A 20,961-nucleotide genomic window follows, 5' to 3' on the forward strand; every position below is an offset into this window, starting at 1 on the left:
CCTGCCCAATAGCAATCCACAACTCCGAATCCTTAATATTCGTCGCCGACTTATCAAACCGACTCAGGAAGCGCGCGGTGCCGTTCTCCGCCGCATTGTACAGCTTCGAGAACGTCTCCTTGATATCGTCCTCGTCCTGGATATCGGCGGTGTTGTTCTTGGGCCCGGCCAGGTAGAAGTGATCGCGGAAGGCGTAGCACGGCCGCTCCTCGTGGTCCGCGCAGTCGTCGCCAAAGCATGGCGTCGTGCTGTTCTCGTCCTTGTATTTGCAGCCCGAGGCGAACCCGTTGTGGATCGCGATCTGCTCTGCCGTCTTGTGGTATGTGATCCCTACGTCGACCTTCTTGGTTTTCAGGTTGTTGATGGTCTCTGTCGTGTCGCCCTTTACCCATTCGACGCTGAAGGCTTTGCTGGCGTCTTGGCAGCTGTTGGTTTGGTTTTTGATGAAGTGCGTGGCTAGTTCTGGGGGGGGCGGGTTAGCGGCGTTAGGGTTAGGGGGTTATGCAGGTACTGATTGTTACGTACCTTTTACGAGACCACTTTGGCCGGCGCCTCCGTTGCCGATGCGCAGTTTGACTGGATTGTCGCCCTTGCAGCCGCCATCGTAGGTGTCTCCTGCAGCGATGTTGCTGTAGAGGGAGGCCACGAGGGCCACGGAGAGGCCGAGGGAGGATGGGAAACGCATGGTGAGATCTGAGCGGGAGGAAGATCCTGGTTCTACAAAACAAGAGCTGGGAAGGACTAGTTTATATACAGCCCTCCTCCGTCCATCAGCTGAATAGCCTTTGCGAACCAAGCCCAAACACAAGGGTCTAGCTGAAAGGGGCCCAACACGAGCAGCCCTGCCAGAACATCGCAGTAGGCACCTCGGTGGGCCGCAAACCACGCTTCGTCTCCCGTGTGGAATCGACCGATGCAAGTGACCGTGCCAAGCATCTTGATCTGTTCACGAAGGATCTATTTTGCGATATGATCAGCAACTGACGGCATTGTGTACGAGCTCATCCGCGGACAGCGGTGGAGCTGAACCCACGATTGACTAATAAATCCCTCCTGCTCCTCGGGTTCATGGGTGATAACAAGGGTCTCGGTAGACTATTTGTAAATAAGTTCAGCCAAAGGATTATCAAACGTGCTAGTGTTGGACGAAAACAAGGTCGTGGATCAGCGGTTTCCTATCATGACTTAGGGTTCGTGGGTCCGTACCCACTGTGGCTTTCCAAATGGCAAGGGACAACACAGTATAAGGAGTGTCGCGGGCTAGATTATTTCGACAGGTCGGCGGAGGAAAAAGTTAAATATTAAGCATACGATAACATAAAATAAAATGAACAGGGTAGAGTATGTGTGGAAAAGGAGGAGTAAACAAACCTTGTCTGGAGAGAGATGTCTGTCATGGAAATCTAGAAAGCGAGAGATCCGACATTGACCACGAAGCATGCAGGAAACGGGAGTGAATAGCGATCTGAAGTTCGTTCAGGGTTTCAAGGCCCCACTACTTTAGGGGCAGAATTTTAGTATACAGCGCTAGAACACTGATCAAATAGATTTGAGATCGGTTGTAGTATTATCTCGGTAGAGCGGCCATGATGTACATGGTTGTCTACTAGTAGAAATTATTCAGAGACAGTTGACCTTCGTCGTGAACAGCCCGTAACTACTACTATATTCTCAAAATCTAACTGCAATCTATGTACACAATAGTATATCCTCGTAATTGCCGTGTCGCCCAGCCCAGATTGTGCATCGAAAAGGGATCAGTATACTCTATGACTAAGCCGGACTATAACATCATCTCACAGTCTCGTAACAAGATACAACAATCCATCTAGTATAAGGGTTAAAGCCCCAAGACTTCCTCAAGCCCTTCAAAGCACATGGCATTGCTAAAACATGAAGCGCTATCGTGATTCACAACAAACTTCTCCTCGAATCACACAGCCTGCCATAGAGGTCCCCAAACTCTCCACCCTTGATGCGCCAGTATCTCCTCCCAGGAAGAGGTCCACAGCAAAGGCTACACATTCGAGAAATGCCTCATCAAACTTAAACACCTCAGCGAAAGAAGCAGAAGCATCCACCAATAAAGAGCACCACAACCTAGCCGCAATCGAAGCCGGCCAGGTGCAAGTCACAGACCACCTATCCATCTTCTCTTCACGACTCCGTCAATCTGCCCGTCCTACAGTACTACAATCACCTCGGTTGCACATCCCAGACTGGGTATCTCTGTACCAGCGCAACCAGTATCCAGAAGGAAGACACTTCGTTATCCATCAACATGACCACCCCATTGCCGGACCGCATTATGATCTCCGGCTGCAGTTCTCGGACTCCAGTTCTGTGAGCTGGTCCATCATGTATGGATTGCCGGGTAACCCTAACAGCCGCCGCATGAACCGGAACGCGACGGAGACGAGGGTGCATTGTTTATGGGTTTGTATTCTCTACCTCCCCACATCTCTATATCTACTCATCTTAGTACGCTGTAGAGGCTAAGAACACCCACAGAACCACCTCATCGAAACCGCATCCCCCCGAACAGGAAGTATGATCATCTGGGACACAGGGGAATACGAAATCCTCCCCTACCGACCCGAACAAACGCTACCTGAAACAGACGACTCCCGTTCCGCCATCTCATCAGATGCATCCATCTCAACCGTAGACTCAAAAACCGAGAATGAGAAACTCCGCCAAGCGTTTCACAACGTATGCTCCCTGATACTCCCTGTTCTAAGAGGAATAGTTAATTCTCCGGTCCCGAATGACTAACAGAATCAGCGCAAGATCCGCCTCCGTCTCCACGGAACAAAACTCCCCCAAGACTACACCATCATCCTCCGACTAGACAAAAATAGAGACTTCAGAAGAACCCCACCACATCCCGAAAACGACGTCGTAGAACGGTACCAAACCTGAAACGAGGGCCTAGTACCTCGTCCTCTGGATCCTCGCCACCTCCTAAGAGTGATCCAACAGGGACGCCGGCTCCTGGCGTTTCGAATCAAACTCTATCTGCGTCTGAGACACCCGGTGGAGAACACTCGGATGAGGATGACATAGACGAGCAGATTCGGACTAATAATGCATATCCTGGGGCTGTTAACTCTATTGGCTCAGTTCATCAACGGAGATGGTTTGTTACCCTTGACCGGGTGAATTCGGGGTTCGTGGCTGAGGTTGGGTCTGGGAAGAGGTGGGTGAGGAAATGGGATCCTGCGACGGAGAGGCTGTTAGGTTTTGAGCCGTTTTATGTTCGGGGACCTGGGGTTGAGAGGAGTGTTGTTACGGGGAGGTTGGGGAGGGATGTTTTGGAGGATGAGGGTGTGAAAGGTTTTGTGCCTAGACGGGGGTGGAGGGCTGTTCTGGAATGAGCAATAAAGTATTCTGCTCGTTGGTCTTAATTGATTTAGATAGGAGAATTGTTACATATCAGATACGAGCATTTGGAAGACAAATGTGTTTCTTCGCTTGCGATATTGATAGTTTAGTCTAGTACCAATATGGTGGAATAGATCATGGACACGTTCGCCTGCTATATCGTGTCCGTCTATGCAATCAGCCCAAGAATACCTGCACAATAACCTCATTGCTCCATCCCGGTTTCAACTTCATCTCCCTCCACGCCGTCAGAATATCCACAGCCAGTATTTGGGTCTTTTTATCATTCCCTTCCTTCCAAACAGTCTTCCGTGGTACAGGATAACCAAGGATTGTGACCATCAAGTCTTCCTCAATGCTCCAGTCAGGCAGGTCAGATATATAAACCCCTAGTGTACCAAGTGCTTTCAGACTAATATCGAAGCGGAGACGCCCGTTCGCCTCCACATAGATATCGGAGCTCACTATGGCAGCTGCACCGGTCATTTTTCCGAGCAGTCCCAAGACGGCAGCGTGCGTAGGATTCCGTTCGCTCGTGTCACTGGGCTTTTTGCATTTCAAGTTAAAGGCCTGGGTGGGGTATGCGGTCAAGATCTCCCAGCCTTTATCTTCTAACACAGCGCCTACAAGCGCGTTTCTATCGAATGGCCTCATGAGATCTGTTATGATGCCGCTTGTGTGAGATCGGACGATGTATTTCGCATCATAGTCATCATGGATACCCGGGAATTCTTGGAGAGACACCAAAGTAGTTCTGCGATGATCAGAAACGTTGAAGAGACCCAGAATCCCACTTCCGGTTCGGGCCCAGCCGGTATAGGTGCCCACCCGCAAGACGTGGCCGGCGCTGTAGTCGTGGTACATATCAATAGTGCGGCCTACTAGACTAGGCCGAAGGATAACCGTAGTACCCTGAGTGGTTGGGGCTGTTATCTCGTTGATGACGGAGATGTTATGATTTCCTGGCTCGTCGGTGATATAGATTGGGCCGCCGGAAACGCATCGTGCAGCTGCGTGGAAAGAGGCATATGGATGACTCGTTTGAAACATATCCCAGTCAGGCAAGACGTTCAAGTAGCGGGTGAGGAGTGCGTTATGGGCATTGCAGAAGACGTGCCATGTATGAGACGCTGGCACCTCTGGGAAGAAGTCATCAGAATTCCGTAGTGGAATAGTTGGCTTGTTAGTGGGTAGCTGTGAATTGAAAATAGCCTGAGGAAACATCGACATGCACGAGATGGCCTTTGTCCCGAAATATCTCAGAGAGGAAATGGACCAAGCGTCCTGGTAGGCCCGAGTGAAACTCCGCCGATCCCCTGGGTCTTTCAACAGGTCAAGGAAGAATTGCGCATCGGTTTTCACGGCATCGACACCAGTAGAGGCAAGATAACTGTAGAACTCGTCATAGAACCGCTGAACATCATCTGGGTGGATGGCAAGTAGTGACTGCTTTTCAAATGCCTTGGCAATTGGACCTCCCGCTGCTGGATCTTTAATCTGCACTTCTTTCGTTTTGAATTTATTGGCTATGTCCCCGTCGGGTGAGATACCACCCCAATATCCGAGCAAGGCATGCCACACGCCAATGTGTTGGATGTTCGGATGTTTTCGGCGGATGGCCTCCACAGCCTTCTTCAACCCTCGTGGAAACGCATCTAGATTGGCTTCGAACTGTTTCCATCTCCGCTTGAATTGGGAATCACCTTCATTGTCCAACGCTTGCCAGTTATCATCAATGATAAGGTTAGAGATGTTGATTCCATGGGATCTCAGTGTATCAAGAGCATTGAAAATCTTTTCTTCCGTTAAATCCTGCCCTAAGCCATTCCATGTACAGTACGTCAGACCATCGTACCACTCGGATAACCATTGTGCCTCGGGATCCTTTTCGACTAGTACGACATCGTCCCCAGGAGGAGAGACCGGGGTTGGAATCCGATCAGTAGTCTCTGCATCATAAGGCCGAACCAGCTTCCGCGCCTCGTAAATCACTGCACTTGTTGCTACCTCAAAGTCGGCTGCTGTAGATACCAATATTTGAAGACCCGATGCAGTATTGTTGTCATTCTGCGACTTTATCACTACTTCACCGTTATCACCGGACCCAAAGACGGTCAAAACGTTATTTATGCCGGAAACAGCTAGAAGCACCACATGCTCCCCATCCTCTCGCAGGAACGAGCATAGAATGGCGTCTTCTGTTATTCTAAACTTTCCTCGTCCGTGTCTTGGTCCAAGCCAAGGAGTCCATACCCTGACTAACGCAAAGTAAAAGATTGTCCGAGAAGGTACTCCAAGTGTGACATTAGTGAGTCCAGACCGACCATCCTGAGCTGGACCGACCTTTCCAGAGATGTGCCACAAGGTTGAGCCAGGCGCTTCACTTCTGCGGGATTCAACTTTGAGATCAGGCCCGAGGCCATCGAAATACTTGCTGAACCCCTCCTCTGCTGATGCTAGAGAAAGCTGTGCCAATTTGACGTTTTCTTGCTCAGGTTCTTTTGCAGCAAACACTAGTTCTCCGTCCTTGGTGTTCTGCTGTTGATTCACCCATTGCCAATCATGGTCTTGACTGACCCTGTACCGGACAGTAAATTGGGCGCAGCCTCCATGTGATGGCAGCAGAATGTCTCCAGAAAACACATGGCGATGAAATTTATACTCTGATTCGGTTTTGTTCACCAGAGGCACCCCCGAGCTTTGCTGAAGAGGGACAGCACTCCATTCAGGGCTCGTGATGTTGTGCCAAATCTGAGCTTCCCATGGCTGCTCGGGGAGTGAATGGCTTGATTCTATCACCACAGTAAATCGAGCCTATTACAATATTAGAGGCTAGGACTATCATATGGTATTATTGGTGTATACTGTATCATCTTTCCCGGAACTTAGAACTCGCTGGTCTCTCTGGTGGCACGTTACTTGCCCCAAGGGAGGATGACAAGTGATCCGAGAAAATAAGCTCATCTGTGCTGGGCGAATGAAATGGGCCTGTGACTGATTTATATTAGAACCTGCGCCCACTTTTGGTTGGTAGATTCATTGCCAGTGTTGATCTGCATGGAATATGGTGTATCTGTAAGGCGACTTGGCTGGGGTTGACGAGGAAAATTCGAGGGTGAGCGGGTTTATTGCGATTATATCCCCAGGATTCATTGGAGGAGATAGAGTCAGGGGAAAAGTCGGTGATCGATGTGCGATGAGGTGTCCATCGTGCAGAACGTCCACTCAAGTGGCGTGAGGGGAATAATTAGTAAATACTATGGAGGTTTAGCTCTGCTCTTCTGCTCCATCATTGGCTTATATTTCTTCCAATCACAGGCAGACAATAGGACTGATGTTGCAATTTCTTACCAACATCTTAGTATCCGAGGTCTTTAATTTGAACCTTCTCTTTCAAGGTCTCAACGATATCACGAGAACGCTTTCCCCCTTCCGCTTAGCTTTCCCGCTCTAAGCATGGCGCATACGCCCATCTCAGAGATAAAGACCTCCATTCTACACTAAGCCCTTATTACAAGTATGGGGTGTAGAGGGCTGTGGAACTTACATATTAATGGTCGGTGAACTTTGTACTTTATGATTTGCCATACTGACATACTCTTCCAGGGAAATGGTATCGCTGGTGTCATCCGCGAGGGCGCATAAGTCCTCCAGATGATGAATTCACATGGCGAACAATCAGGCAGCTGCATGACAAGCCCAACAATCTTGAAGGATGGGAAATAGTCCCATTCCCTAGTCCCATCCATTCCAACCTAGATTATGTATATACTGTCGATCAGGATGCGGGTACTTTCACGTTGTCACTGTGGAATGTGCTTGATGGATTATTGGCACCTGCGACGATACGGATCGATCTCGCCAAAATCTATGAGTCTTCCAACATCTTAAAACATTCCTTTCAACAGTCGCAATACTCGTCCAACAACAGTATCAGTGAAACAAAAGTGACCCAATTTCAGTCATTGGTTTCTGAAATGCTTGAGATAGATTTTGGCATTCCCACTTCCATGAATGAGGTTCAGGAACGATTCTTTACAGACTTTGTCTTTCTATGGCGCTTTTATGTCGATGATCCTCTGACATGGAGATATGATTCTCCTATCTTCAACGTGCTATGCATAGCTTTCCTGCGTCTTGCGGCCTGGGATTTTGAGGTGTCTTTTGATAGCAATGTCGAGCTTCCAATCTCTTTCGCATCGATTCCTGCTTGGAATTACCCCAAGGCCGGCATATATTGGTTCCATGGTTACCTGGTTATTCTGCAAGAAGATGTTGACTCTGGGGCCATGATAGACAGAGCCATCTTGAAAGCCAAATCATATATCAATAATTCCCAATTCATGCATCAGGACATCCGCTTGATTCTTATATCACCACATCATGTTACCTTTGTGGAGCTTTCCCATAATACCGCCTTGAGCAACAGCAGTCTGGTACTGCTCGCCAACTCTTCAGCAACCCAATGTTCACCTGGCTTCCGAGCTTTAGCTCGGGTTCTAACTTCAGACTGTTGGAAGAAGCCTCCGATCCTCAGAGAACGGTGGCAGTTTACCGTACCACCTGAGGTTTTCCGGATGATTCTCTGTGAACTGGACCCGCGAGATGCTGTAGCATTTGCGCAAGCTTCCTTTGCAGCCGAGCAGTACTACTATAGTTTGGTACCCCAGTTAAAGAACGTCAAAGTGCAAAATTACAAGTCGTCTATACCCTGCTGTGGTAAGCGTGGTCGACTAGAAGAGAATGGTATTTGTTGTTTCAAATGCTATTCGTGGCAGCATTTGGAATGTGTTGGTATTGAAAATGGTTTATCTTATAACCCGTACGTTTGTACAGACTGCCAGGGAAATAGAAACTGTCTTGTTCTCGAACCCGGGGGGATCAACAGAGTCAGTCGTCGGAAAAGCAGAGAAGGACGCCAGATCGAAATCAGAGGTTCGGCCAAGTCGCTTCAACTGCGACTCTCCAAGCCTTCCCATCTACGACCAGAACTAAAATTTCTGGGGAATCTCGTGTCAATTCCCCCTTCCCTGATTGATTATACAATCCTCTTCAACGGCCCATTTTCTGGATTGGCTTACGGCTTGGAAGATAGATCATAGTTAGGAATACGGTTGGTAGTGATTCATGTTATTGATTGATGGGCTATACACGTACAATGGAAATAGACCACGACATCGCGAATTAATCACTATTTCAAAGGAAAGGAAGCAATGCCTAACGTGTTCGAAATTCAGTTGAAAAATATTATAATTCTTTATAAACTTGAGTTTTCTATATTATATAGTTCGGTAGATCTCTATACTCCAACGAACCGGCTAATCAATAGAAGTCTGTAGGATATTATAGAAGTAAACTACTAGTAATTTATTAACATAGCAGCCCGATGTATTACTATTAATAAAGCTTATAATATTTGATATTGTCCGTTAGCTCTATTTAGTCCGCCATAAGGTATCCTTTGCCTCGATTTGGAGTCTCAGTATCATGGACCTTTTTAACATGAAGCCATATTCACCCTGGCTACAAACTGTGTCAAGTGATATCAATAGAAATCACCTGTCACACCTCGTGACGACTCTAATTCACGACAACACATAATGATATGCTCTTTTCTCACCGGCTCGTATTTCTCATGGCTACCGTGATTGATAGCATAAGCTTGTCACACATTGACATCTCGCAGTTGTATCTTATCTTCTAAAAGAATTCATTTGGAACACTCATTGTCAATATGTACTCTGCCATCAAGATCATTCTATTTGCCCTATTCCCACTCATCTACGGATCTCAGAACCTCCCCATTGTTGACGTCGCAATAGTAGGAGCCGGATTATCCGGCATAAGCACAGCAAAAGACCTCTCAAAAGCCGGAAAATCCTTTGTGATATTCGAAGCTCGAGACCGAGTTGGTGGTCGCGTCCTCAATACACAACTACCAAACAAGGGAATTGTAGAAGTCGGCGCTCAATTCCTGGGACCGACTCAGGACAGAGTACTCGACCTGGCACAGTCACTTGGCTTGTCGACCTTTAAAACGTTTGATTCAGGCAATACGACCCTTTTCCGAAACGGAACACGCAGCGTCTTCAATGGAACCTTCACGACCGGAGATGTGCCTATTTCGCCCGACGGCCTGGCGCAGGCAGGACGGGCACTTCTGCTGCTAGATACGATGGCGACTGAGCTGGATGTCAATTTCCCATGGAACCACTCTCAATCTATCGAGTGGGATAGTGAGACTGTACAAAGCTGGCTGAACCGTGAAGCGCCCCATCCGGATGCCCAGTTTCTGCTTACACAAGGTCTACAATCGGTGTTCTCCACTGAGCCTCGAGAACAGTCGCTCTTGTACACGCTTGCGTATATCGCCGCCGCGGGTAATGCAACTACGCGTGGAACCTTCGAGCGCCTCGTAGATGTCGCTGGCGGGGCACAGGAACAACGTATTGTGGGAGGCACCCAGCTGCTAGCCATCAGACTTGCTGAGACAATCGGATTGAGCAATATCATTTTCAATGCACCTGTTCAAAACATTGAGTTAAAAGGTGAGAACTACCTTGTCTCCTCGAATAATCGATCAGTCATAGCAAAACACGTGGTCATTGCCATGTCTCCTCCCCTCGCATCCCGTATCACTTATCAGCCGTTGCTGCCAGCAGCGCGAGATCATCTCACCCAGCGAATGCCAATGGGATCTATTGGAAAAGCTTTCGCTACATACGCTACTCCTTTCTGGCGGGATGCCGGCCTCAACGGACAGGTGGTCAGCGACACTGGGGCCGTACGAATAACTTTCGACAGCTCCCCTGAGGATGGCTCATCAGGCATCATGATGGGATTTATAGAGGCGGACGAAATGAGAAGACTAGATCGGTTGCCTGGGAATGAGATAACCAAAGAGATCACCGAAGACCTAGTTCGCTACTTTGGGCCCAAAGCGGCTAATGTTCAGAACTGGGTCATCCAGCGGTGGGACCTTGAACAGTTCTCTAGGGGAGGGCCTGTTGCGTATGCCCCTCCGGGTGTGCTCACGGCGTATGGTACCTCCTTGAAGTCACCGCACGGTAAACTCCATTTTGCAGGAACAGAGGCCTCATCTTTCTGGGTTGGGTTTATGGATGGCGCAATCCGATCGGGGGAACGTGTTGCTACGGAGATATTGATGGACTTGTAGTTGTTCGTCACTAGCTTGCGTATCAGTGACTGCCGAGTTGTCTCGGGACATACCAAGCCTTTTCTCGGTAATATTTGCTAGAGCTCTAAGTCAGTTAATTGAAGTACTAGCCTGGAAATCATCTGTATTATGCTCATCAAATGTTCATTCTCTATAAAAGCCATTGATCAGTCATATTCATTACATTAGGTATTTGAGCTTCAAAGAGCGTTTAATCGATCTTGATCGCCAGCTTTCCGAAGTGCTTCTGGGCCCACTGTAGAGGATGTTAGCATAAGATGTTACCCCCTTGAGAAACACAGAAAGGCTTACCATGTATTCATAAGCATCTTTAGCCTTCTCAAGGCTGAAGACCTTAGGGTCCACAACAGGATGGATATCGTTAACCTCGATAGCCTTTACCATGTTATTCAGTAATTCCTTGCTTCCAACGTAAACACCCCGAACGGTACAGATGTTGCTGAGGGTGTCGAGAATGCTCGGCTGGGACTTGGGGTCGACACCGCCGAGGAAACCAATAATGCTAATGACACCCTCGAGCTTGATACACTTGAAGCTCTGGTTAAGAGTTCCGCTGCCGCCAACCTCGACGATGTGGTCCACACCAACATTGTCGGGGGTGAGCTTGCGAGCAGTCTCGCCCCAATTGGGATCGGACTTGTAGTTGATAACGTGGTCTGCGCCAAGCTCCTTCAACTTCTCCGACTTTTCTTCAGAGGAGGTGGTAGCGATGACAGTCGCTCCGGCAGCTTTAGCGAACTACCATGAATATTTCGTTAGATACCCCGTTCCAACATCCAATTAGCCAGGAAACAAATAGAAGAAAAAGCCTACCTGCAGTGCGAACAAGCTAACGCCGCCAGTTCCCTGCACCAGAACAGTCTGTCCTGGCTGGAGAGGCTTCAGGCCATACAGGGCGTTCCAGCTGGTGAGAGCGGCACACGAGAGCGTGCTGGCCTCAAGGTGGGTGAGGTTCTTCGGGCTTTTCACCAGGCCATTCTCGTTGAAGACGCCGTACTGACGCAAAGTACCATCAATAACACCACCCAGGCCAGATCCGGCAGCCCTTGGATCAATAGGACCGTACTGGTGCAGCTGGTTGAACAAGGTGATCACTTTGTCTCCTTTGCTGAATTGAGACACCTTGGGACCCACTTCAACGACCTCACCGGCTCCATCCGAGCCCGGCACAACAGGAAAGTTGAGGGCGAAGGGGTACACGCCCTGGCAGCACGCATTAGCAGGGAACACAATTGCAGCGAGGTTTTGTAGTCATCGACGCACCTTTGGGATGATAAGGTCGCGATAGTTGAGCGAGGCGGCGTGGAACTTCACCAACACATCGTTATCGCCAACCTTGGGGACTGGCGCATCATCGTAGGCAAGCTCATCAAAGCCGTTGGCCTTGCCCTTCACGGTCCACTGCTTCATGTTCTCGGGCGCCATGGTTGATATTAGGTTACTGGTGTCAATGGGGAATGGATCAATTGTGGATTGGGATGCAAAAAACCAACACTCAGCTCCTTGATGGAGGGGGTTTATGTAGTAGTTCCAAAGCTCGTGGAGGCCTGGAACTGTGTATTCTTGACGTAAGTGGGCAATCCCCACATCTATGGCGCTCCTCGAATAAGGATCCGGCAGATGGGTACCGTGTACTACTACTAGTAGTAACTGGGAGACATTTCAGTTTCCATCTTTCCGACCGAGTTCCAAGAGTATTCCTCGTCAAATCACAGCTCGTGAGGCCGTGGGTGGCTCCCTTTGCTGATAAATCCGAGTCAGTTGGATTTCCTCTTTCGGAGACATGATGAAAAACACAGCGTCGATGTGTGGAGCTTTTCCACGTTCTCGTCAGGTTGAGCATGATAAGCACGTGGTGTTTCTTACCGCCTCTCTCATACCCTGTTTACAACTAAAGTCCAATTCTTGAATATAAAATAAGTGTGTTCCCAGAAAGAATATACAACAACCAACGCTGTCATAGCCAGTTATACTCCGCTCAATAGATGCCAGCTCTTAAGAATAAGAACCATGGATAATTATCCATAATTCTATGGTTGCCTATTCCACAACTTCAGCCTAGCTTTTGGCATTGGACCGTACATAACGTGACTTGTTCATCTGAACAATTAACTGGTGGAGTATAATGAGAGTTATGCAAAAAGCAGCTCACGCAACTGGGCGGGGTATAAAATTTGGTAAATGGGTCCTAGAGGAATCTATTCGGTAGCCCGCGTTTCTCCTATTCAATGGCTTCTAGAAGGCCCTCTTCAGGGGCCATTTGGGAGCATCATCGAGTTCTGCTTGGTGCGCTGGAATATCACTTTATCAAGTTCGTGCTATTGCACTCTGTGCCGTTTGTAGCGATCGGATATGCCGATCAGAGGGCACTGACAACTTCCAATTATCCGGGTGGTGTTTGGATGGAGCTGCCTCTGAACATGCCATGGGGTGCTTAGATATGCCTTTCTCGCTGACCATAATCAAAATGGCTAGTTTTGGCAAGAATCCCGAGATTTAATTAAGCATATCCCTGATTTACTTAAGGGTTGCCATTGCACATCGCGCAATCGTCTCAAGTAGGAGGAGGTATTGTCTCATCGGGTGGGAGGTAGTCTGTGAAATTGAGGGCATATCCGTCCCAAAATAGGCGTAGCATTAGGTCGTCGTTCCCCAGCGGGGGCGGCCAGTCAGAAGTTTCTCGTAAACTCAGAAAGCCAGAGAGTGATTCCACGAAGGACTCTTCTTCGTTCTCTCCCACTCTTGATTCACCATTCACTGCGGCGATAGGTGCTGGTTCTTGATTGTTTTGCTGATCACCATTAGTATCACTGCTCGGATCCAGAGTCAAAATCCGTTCAACAAATGGCGTTCGGGCCTCGTGCCGCTCACGCCGTAGCCGCTCGCGGTAGACATCAATAGCCTCGGAAAAGCTCGTGAGGATACGATGGTACTGTGCCGCCTGAGGGCTCAAGTGTCCTAGTGACCCGAGCAGACGGCATGCGCCGTGAAAGGCATCGCAAATTTCCGAAGTTGTCTGCCCTTCCGCGAGAAGGGAAAATCCCAAGACCAGACCGGCTGCGAAGAGCCATGCTCTATAAGACCTAGTCAGCTTACTATAGACTAGAGATATTAAGGCAATGTCTTCTCACTTCAAGATACACATATTCCCCCACAGGATACCAGCCTCGGCTGCATCACAACACATTTGTGCCATGTACGTCGCAGCATCAGTGCAAACGCTTGACAGTTCAGCAACTTTCTCATTTCCTTCACTGGTTTCCTGACGGGGGGCCGTCTTCCTTGGTCTCTTGCCGCGTATCTGGGGCATAATATGCTGGATCAAAGATTGACGTGTCACAAGGATGACGCCAAAATAGTAAGTGCAGGCGACATGGATGTTCCCAATCATATTTTCCCGATAGTCTGGATTTAATCCCAGATCAGGTTCTTTCCGGGGTCGTAGGCGCAGTTTGTCGGGCAGTGCTTGACTCCATTCACGCCAACTTTGCAGGAAATGGTCGGCAGAATTAGCATCCAACTTCTCCCCCTCAGTGAGCCTCTGGACAATAGCCTCCAGCACCGAGGAGGCCTCGTACGCAGCATCGAGGGCTAAAGTACGGTGACTAGCTTCCTGATCGAAGTCATCTGCACGAATGTCATAGGTGCGGAGTGACGATGTGTTTCCAGGTCTACCTAAGATAGAGCTAGAAACGAGATCGAGCACTCGTATACTTTTACCGATCCGTAACCTGGCGATTCCATTAGCTTCCCCCAGCAAACAGTAGCTAAGAACATACCTTCTAGCCCTGTCCTCTGCAGGCATCTGTCTGTACTGTCCGGAAACATGTAGCCCAAGAACTATAGAAGCTCTTGCTGCTACTCCAATATACATGAAGGCTGCATTTCGTCGGCAGGCTCCAAACATATAGAAGGCCATCAGTAGAAAGTCACGGGCCATATAAACGGTCGGATCCTCTAGGAAGCCTCCAAACGCCATTTTCCGGGCTTGACTGAAGTATCTTGCTGCGCATAAGAGATCTTCCTGGGTTCTGCCTTTGCATTGAGCTCCTATAGCAATCATCATGTATACAGCAGTGAGGTCCTCCTTTACGTTGCTTTCCAATTGACCGGCGTTGGGCATACGAATACTATTGGACACCTTAACCATCCGATTAATCTCCTCCCAACTAAAGAGGTCCAAAAGACCGCTGGACTTTCTACAGCGTAAGCTACAACTTCAGATTGGGTTTGGCGTAACAGACTGATGATGAAGACTCACAACTTCTAAGAAGCACTGGATAAGTGCCCATTTCTCTGTCTCCATCAACTCATCGGCAAAGAAGTCCGTTTCAGTGTCAGGGACGTCCACTTCGAACATCTTGCGACTATTCTGGCTCTCAGTAAAACCCACAGGGCCGACGTAGCGCTTCACTATCGCTTGTAGGAATTGAAGAAAGGATACGGCGGCAGCACCGCCCATAAAAACTGATCATCCTCTAGGTTAATATCTGGACCTTACAAGTGGACAGTCTCACACTGGGCGCAACACACCTCTCTCACCGCTAGAGCTATACAGCATGGTAGGCCGTTGCCCGGCGGAGGGCGTTGTATCTCGCGTACTGCGGACATCGTCGCTTTCCCGTAGTCGCGGTTTTTCGATAGGGGTTAGAGTGTTATATGCGGTTGCATGGTGGTCAACTTCCGACGGTGTTAATAGCTGTAGTGGATTAGGACCACGAGTTTCAGTGGACTGTGTTCCTCGCTGCTGGGGTGTGAATGCACAGGAATCAGCAGTGCCCTTCATCTGACATGTTCGACAAGGTCGGGCGCCATCACAACGTTTCTTCGACGCTTTGCAAGGAAGACATGCCCTGACCGAACGCTTCCGGTCTTGTGGTTTTACTCGCGGCCGCGGCATCGGATAGAGGATCGGGGATGGTGGAGAACGACTGGTTTGCTGTTACAACAAAGTTCCCACTCTTGCTCGGCAGAAAGAGTTATGCCGGGGAATTATTAGCCGCTAGTAAAGATGCGAATAGTAGTGCGTAGCAGCATCAGAAGTGGGTCGGCAAGGACTGGGGTTGAGGCATGGAGTACATTGTTCTTATCTGGAGAACAAGGAGGTAAAGAGGCTAATCTCGGCTTTTCGTACGGGCGCGGCCCGCACCCCCCGCGCGGGTAGTGCACTTGGTCGGGTGTGCATGTTCCGCCAGTAAACGTCATGAAAGTATATCGTCTCACGCCAACAGATTCGCATAGGCAAATGAGCGACATGAGTCCATGATAAGCGGCGCCAGCGTCCGTGTGATCTTATCATGCCTCCAGTCCTTTCAAGAGTTAAAAGGGCACCATGCCTACGCCCTCACGGTCAGAGTTCATCGCCACTATCGCAAACACACTGCAATACCGAATAGATTCAACTACAACTATGGGATCTCATCAAGAATCTTGGAGGCGACTGAATGTCGGTGTGGTCGGAGGTGGTATTGGCGGCATGTCCGTCGCTATTGCCCTCCGCCGTGCCGGTCATGAAGTAACCGTGTACGAACGCAACGACTTTGCTGGTGAGGTCGGCGCCTCAGTTTCATGTGCTGCCAACGGTACAAGATGGCTTCATGAGTGGGGCGTGGATGTCGCAAAGGGTGACCCTGTCGTGCTGCGCAAGCTCATCAACCGTGACTGGAAGACCGGCGACCCGGTCAGTGTCTACGACCTCGAGGATTACGAGGAGAAATGGGGCTACGTCTACAACATGTTCCATCGTCAGTACATGCATGCGATGTTGAAGGACTGTGCACTACAAGAGGAGGGAGAAGGCACTCCAGCTAAGCTCCTCGTTAACCATGCGGTATACCACTCCTTCTCTACCGCGATGCTTCTCGACGAACAGGTCCAAGCTAACAACACCTTCAGTGCAAAGATATCGACCTAGCCAAGGGTGTTATCACCTTCACGAACGGAATCCAGGCTCAACATGACTTGATAATCGGCGCAGATGGTATTGGTTCGGTCGTTCGTGGTATCATAGGACTTAATCCAGAGAAGAAGCCTTCGGACCAGAGTTGCCTACATGCCAATGTCCGTACAGAAGACGCCGTTCGACTTGGCCTGGTTGACTACTCTCAAAACAGTGCGCTGGAGTACTGGGGCGGCCAAGAAGGCAAGTGGGACAAGATTGTACTCTCGCCATGCAATGGTGGTAGCTTGCTATCGTATTACTGTTTTTTCTCGCGAGAGCAGGGTGACTTTAGCAATCACACCTGGGGCAGTGCAGACCATCCGGTGGAGGAGCTACTGGAGAAGTACCCAGAACTCGATCGTCAAGTATTTTCTCACCTATCTATCGGCACAGAGATCCGTCCCTGGCGGCTGTGGGTTCAGTAAGTCGACATTCTTCCCTTCTGTTATGGTGTTGTTCTGACGCAATTTCGATAGCCAACCATATCCATACATCGCTCGTAATATGGTTTGTTTACTTGGCGATGCAGGTCATCCGGTACAGCTTTATTCCTTGTCATTTTAACTGTACAATAACCAAGGCTAATATAATACAGATGATGCCTCACCAAAGCCAGGGCGCCTGTATGGCAATTGAAGATGCCGCAGCGCTTGGGATCCTTTTCAACAAGACCTATTTCACTGGAGATATTGCCGAAACCCTTGCCATCTATGATCAAATTCGATTGCCCCGAGCTACCAAGGTTCAATCTGCCGCAGCAAAGGCGGCTTATAATATCAATGAACGGATAGGTAAGTAGTGGCGTTGTTGTTGCCGTTGCAAAAGAAAAGGGAGTTGCTGACAGGTTTTGAAGGGTTCTCGAGCAATACTTCAAACTCCGTATACAAAGTCGAAGATGAGAAGAAGAAGCTGACTATTGAAGAGATGAATGCGTAAGTTGATGACTCTTTTGTCAAATGTTTTTGCTGCAGGCTCTAACACTCTGCTCAAGGTACGATATGTACAAAGATGTCGAAGAAGCGATCGCAACGCGCAAAGGGTTGCCTTTCACAGCACCATACACCAAGGGACTACCATTCGGCTTGCAGCTGTCAAATGGAGTGACAGTTGGAAAATAAGACGTTATATCATCCTGCAGAATGTCGCCTTTTATACTGCCTTCATGATTTTAGCCTGGCTTATACCACTTCTTACTAAGTTGATACTCATGTTGCATCTTTCCGAGTGTATATTCTTTGCATGATTACGAGTTGTCAGGTTCCTCTGACATGTACATGATACTTTGGTCAGCTTATGAGGCACTCTCAGACTGGAAAAAATCAAAATAGCTTATGCAGCAGAAATCCCGAAAAATATCATTTCCAAAATTCTCTTACAAACGAATGATATACGGCTAACAAGTAAATATCCTTCACTATAGGAGAAAGAGTGATACTAAGGAGGTCTCTTGAAATTCGCACTACTTGGTGATAACAGCGGGCATAGCCAGAATCACTTACGAGTGAATGTAGTCGTACTCTTTCCCACCCTCTACCATCGCTCCTTGCTCTTCCTCATTGCATACCCATCTCCAATCTAGCAAATCAGGCCAGACTACTGAGCAGAAACCGACTGCCAGTTTCTACATTTTTACAAACCTCATTTTGCAATCTTTGCACGACTTATCGTACTCAGGATCAGAACTGTCCCCGTCTTCCTGAAGTGCGTCTAAGACGAACCACAATGACGACGGAAAACAGCGGCGCATTTCACGAGTGAGTTTATTCTTAAAAAAGAGAATACGAGAGTACTGGGACGTTAGAAGTATATTGACAGCCTCGACAGATTCCTCGAATCGGACGTCGTCTCCCTCCAAGCCCTCAACTCTACGCGTGTGTTCAAGGTCCACAAGGCTCTTCTTGACGCCAAATGCGAGGTTGTTGCTTCGGCATTCAACAACAATTTTACTGAGAGGCAAAGTGGAGTGTATACCTTTTCTGATACCTCGGAGGATACTCTGGCGCGGTTCCTCGAATGGGCTTATCGAGGAGACTATGCTGAGCCCGTCTTAAAGTGTTTGGACAAGACAACGGACAAAGATAAGAAAGCGCATGCTAGCGATCAGCTAGAGAGGCTCGACCATCAACTGGTGGCTCATATGGCACTTCTGATCTTCAGCGAGGAGTATGTCGTCCCAAAACTGAAGGAGTTTGTCTTTACCAAGATCAAGGTGGCCATCCAAGTCATGAACAAGCCACATACGGCGAACGATCGCCTTGGTGTTATCTCTCTACTGAAGCTTGCGTATACGAAGATTCCTGCAAACAAGTCATCGGCCAAACTTCAAGACTGGCTGGCGCATTATGCTGCATTCAGTTTTGAGGAGCTCCGCTATCAGTCTTCTTTCAATGACGTCCTCAAGCATTGTCCTGATTTGGCTTCGAAAATACTTAGCAGATTGAACCCGGCCTACTGTCCTCCTTGGTCAGCTGAACCTGAAGGACTAAATGGAGATTGGCTTTGATTTCGTTATGTCGTATACTCAAGCCTATCGTTTCTCCCTCCATAGGAGGGGTGTGACTTATGTGGTAATGTCATGGCGTGGGAAGGGAAATTCAAGGACAGCGCTGCAGAGGTAGTTAGTTATCGCGCAATACACTTGTTAATTGAGCTCAATTGCCGATCATTGTAGAGTCAATGGATAATTATCCGCCATAATAAGGCAAGAGATGAGGGGTAAACTATCACCTCATTTTCCGAGTCGCTCCAATTCCGACATCTCTTTTTTTCCTTATTTCTCTGGCGATCTCCCCTCCTACTATATAATTCTCAAAGTTGTGTCGCTACGCAGAAAAACACTGGACATTGTTATAACTTGCTGTACAACACAGAAACCTCGTTCACCATGTCTCTGGGAAGAACTTTCAAACTCAACTCGGGATACAACATCCCCGCCATCGGACTGGGAACTTGGGTACGTATGGAAGCGCGCGCCGGGGAATGATACCGATCGCAATTGGCTTTTACTAACAGTCCTAGCTCTCAAAACCTCACGAGGTTGAGAATGCCGTCGAGGCAGCGTTGCGCGCAGGATATCGCCATATCGACGCCGCAGCATGCTACCAGAATGAGAATGAAGTAGGAAACGGCTGGAAGAAGTCGGGTGTGCCTCGAGACCAGATCTATGTCAGTAGTACCTTTGCCAGGCGATGGCGTTTTCGTCGCTATGGATGTTGCGACATGGGCTGATTGCAAGACAGATCACTAGCAAGTTATGGAACACACATCACCATCCCGAACATGTCGAGGAGGCAGTCAGCAAGACCCTTAAGGACCTTCAGACGGACTACCTGGATCTATACTTGGTTTGTTCGCTCTGTGTGTCATTCGATCACGGATAGCTGACCGAACTGTACCAGATCCACTGGCCCGTCGCATTTGAACATACAAACGAAACTCTCACGCCTATCGATCCGGTCACGAAGCGATTCCGTTTGGCGAACGTTCCTATCGCCGAGACATGGGCTGCTCTGGAAAAGCTCGTGGAGGCGGGCAAGCTCCGAAGCATTGGTGTGAGCAATTTCACACAGGACAAGATCGATGATCTTCTTAAGACGGCCAAGATTCCCCCGGCTGTCAACCAAATCGAGGCCCATCCTTATCTCCAACAGCCCAGTCTGCATAAGTACCTGAAGGAGAAGGTCAGAATATCTCTATTCTTGGATGTGATTTGGGGTATAGATGCTAATATACTTGCAGAATATCTTATCTGTCGCATACAGTCCTCTGGGCAACAACATCTACAACGCCCCACGGTAGGGCCCTCATTCCTCCACAGCATGTAACCCACGGCACACAATCCACTAATACCGATAAATATAACAGTGTTGTCGACGACCCCGCAGTCAAAGCGATCGCCGATAAATTAGGCAAAGACCCAGCCGCCGTTTTGATCTCGTGGGCTGTCCAGCGCGGCACTGCCGTGCTACCGAAGAGTGTCACTCCCTCGCGAATCGAAAGCAACTTCCAGGGTACATTTCTACCCCCTTGCTGCTGTTGAATTATATCTCCAGAGACTAATTGCTCTAGATTTCATTATTCCCGACCCTGAATTCGAAGCCCTGAACCAACTTGACCGTAACCAAAGATACAACTTCCCCTTCCGTTGGGGAATTGATGTCTTTGGGGAAGTGGGAGCTGAAGAAACAGAGAGGCGGGCGGAGGAGCATGCTGTGAAGCAGAGAGAGGGAGCTTAGACGTTGATCGTCGTGTAAGATTGCGTTTGCTTGGTCTCGATGTACCCAGTTGGGGTTCCATTAATCGCTGTGTGAACAACTGTTATATATCCGTAAAGATGTTAAGACACAAGCAATGAAAACCTAGAAATGGATTCCATAAAAAGACTCTAAAAAAAGGTTAAATAGGACAGAAAGTAGAGAAAAAGAAAAAAGACCCCTCC

At 48.7% G+C, this 20,961-nt stretch overlaps 10 protein-coding genes across 10 annotated transcripts; 6 read left to right on the plus strand and 4 right to left on the minus strand.

Moving 5' to 3' along the window:
* On the minus strand, window positions 1–685 carry ANOM_000831 (putative extracellular tungstate binding protein; the record flags this gene model as incomplete). The annotated part of the gene is made up of 2 exons (XM_015546089.1): window positions 1–462; window positions 526–685. Coding segments are annotated over 2 exons (622 nt in total), but the record flags the coding sequence as incomplete, so codon positions are not given.
* A 1,208-nt stretch (window positions 686–1,893) lies between these two features.
* Window positions 1,894–3,377, plus strand: ANOM_000832 (uncharacterized protein; the record flags this gene model as incomplete). The annotated part of the gene is made up of 4 exons (XM_015546090.1): window positions 1,894–2,436; window positions 2,512–2,712; window positions 2,785–2,909; window positions 2,936–3,377. The coding sequence occupies 4 exons, from the start codon at window positions 1,894–1,896 to the stop codon at window positions 3,375–3,377; spliced, it is 1,311 nt and encodes a 436-aa protein (XP_015411711.1).
* Window positions 3,378–3,561: 184 nt separating this feature from the next.
* ANOM_000833 (putative raffinose synthase protein Sip1) lies at window positions 3,562–6,348 on the minus strand (the record flags this gene model as incomplete). The annotated part of the gene is made up of 2 exons (XM_015546091.1): window positions 3,562–6,198; window positions 6,250–6,348. 2 exons carry the CDS (start codon window positions 6,346–6,348, stop codon window positions 3,562–3,564), a joined length of 2,736 nt encoding a protein of 911 aa, XP_015411712.1.
* Window positions 6,349–6,903: 555 nt separating this feature from the next.
* ANOM_000834 (PHD finger domain-containing protein) lies at window positions 6,904–8,486 on the plus strand (the record flags this gene model as incomplete). Its single annotated transcript, XM_015546092.1, has 2 exons — window positions 6,904–6,940; window positions 6,991–8,486. 2 exons carry the CDS (start codon window positions 6,904–6,906, stop codon window positions 8,484–8,486), a joined length of 1,533 nt encoding a protein of 510 aa, XP_015411716.1.
* A 632-nt stretch (window positions 8,487–9,118) lies between these two features.
* ANOM_000835 (flavin monoamine oxidase family protein) lies at window positions 9,119–10,561 on the plus strand (the record flags this gene model as incomplete). The annotated part of the gene is made up of 1 exon (XM_015546093.1): window positions 9,119–10,561. The coding sequence occupies one exon, from the start codon at window positions 9,119–9,121 to the stop codon at window positions 10,559–10,561; it is 1,443 nt and encodes a 480-aa protein (XP_015411717.1).
* Window positions 10,562–10,676: 115 nt separating this feature from the next.
* Window positions 10,677–12,070, minus strand: ANOM_000836 (zinc-dependent alcohol dehydrogenase family protein). Its single transcript, XM_015546094.1, has 4 exons — window positions 11,846–12,070; window positions 11,396–11,785; window positions 10,874–11,320; window positions 10,677–10,817 (listed from the first exon to the last, which is right to left on the minus strand). Exons 1-4 carry the CDS (start codon window positions 12,005–12,007, stop codon window positions 10,773–10,775), a joined length of 1,044 nt encoding a protein of 347 aa, XP_015411714.1. The 5' UTR covers window positions 12,008–12,070; the 3' UTR covers window positions 10,677–10,772.
* A 1,066-nt stretch (window positions 12,071–13,136) lies between these two features.
* ANOM_000837 (fungal specific transcription factor domain-containing protein) lies at window positions 13,137–15,368 on the minus strand (the record flags this gene model as incomplete). Its single annotated transcript, XM_015546095.1, has 5 exons — window positions 13,137–13,656; window positions 13,714–14,313; window positions 14,362–14,777; window positions 14,844–15,049; window positions 15,116–15,368. 5 exons carry the CDS (start codon window positions 15,366–15,368, stop codon window positions 13,137–13,139), a joined length of 1,995 nt encoding a protein of 664 aa, XP_015411715.1.
* A 546-nt stretch (window positions 15,369–15,914) lies between these two features.
* On the plus strand, window positions 15,915–17,641 carry ANOM_000838 (FAD-dependent oxidoreductase; the record flags this gene model as incomplete). Its single annotated transcript, XM_015546096.1, has 6 exons — window positions 15,915–16,412; window positions 16,478–16,944; window positions 17,000–17,060; window positions 17,119–17,314; window positions 17,377–17,455; window positions 17,515–17,641. 6 exons carry the CDS (start codon window positions 15,915–15,917, stop codon window positions 17,639–17,641), a joined length of 1,428 nt encoding a protein of 475 aa, XP_015411709.1.
* A 604-nt stretch (window positions 17,642–18,245) lies between these two features.
* ANOM_000839 (uncharacterized protein) lies at window positions 18,246–19,026 on the plus strand (the record flags this gene model as incomplete). The annotated part of the gene is made up of 2 exons (XM_015546097.1): window positions 18,246–18,277; window positions 18,348–19,026. The coding sequence occupies 2 exons, from the start codon at window positions 18,246–18,248 to the stop codon at window positions 19,024–19,026; spliced, it is 711 nt and encodes a 236-aa protein (XP_015411710.1).
* Window positions 19,027–19,407: 381 nt separating this feature from the next.
* Window positions 19,408–20,758, plus strand: ANOM_000840 (aldehyde reductase 1; the record flags this gene model as incomplete). Its single annotated transcript, XM_015546098.1, has 7 exons — window positions 19,408–19,476; window positions 19,542–19,688; window positions 19,763–19,867; window positions 19,922–20,203; window positions 20,262–20,317; window positions 20,388–20,533; window positions 20,592–20,758. 7 exons carry the CDS (start codon window positions 19,408–19,410, stop codon window positions 20,756–20,758), a joined length of 972 nt encoding a protein of 323 aa, XP_015411678.1.
* Between the last annotated feature and the right edge of the window lie 203 nt (window positions 20,759–20,961).

Source organism: Aspergillus nomiae, assembly GCF_001204775.2.
Source record: "Aspergillus nomiae NRRL 13137 chromosome Unknown contig00009, whole genome shotgun sequence".
Lineage (NCBI taxonomy): Eukaryota > Fungi > Ascomycota > Eurotiomycetes > Eurotiales > Aspergillaceae > Aspergillus > Aspergillus nomiae.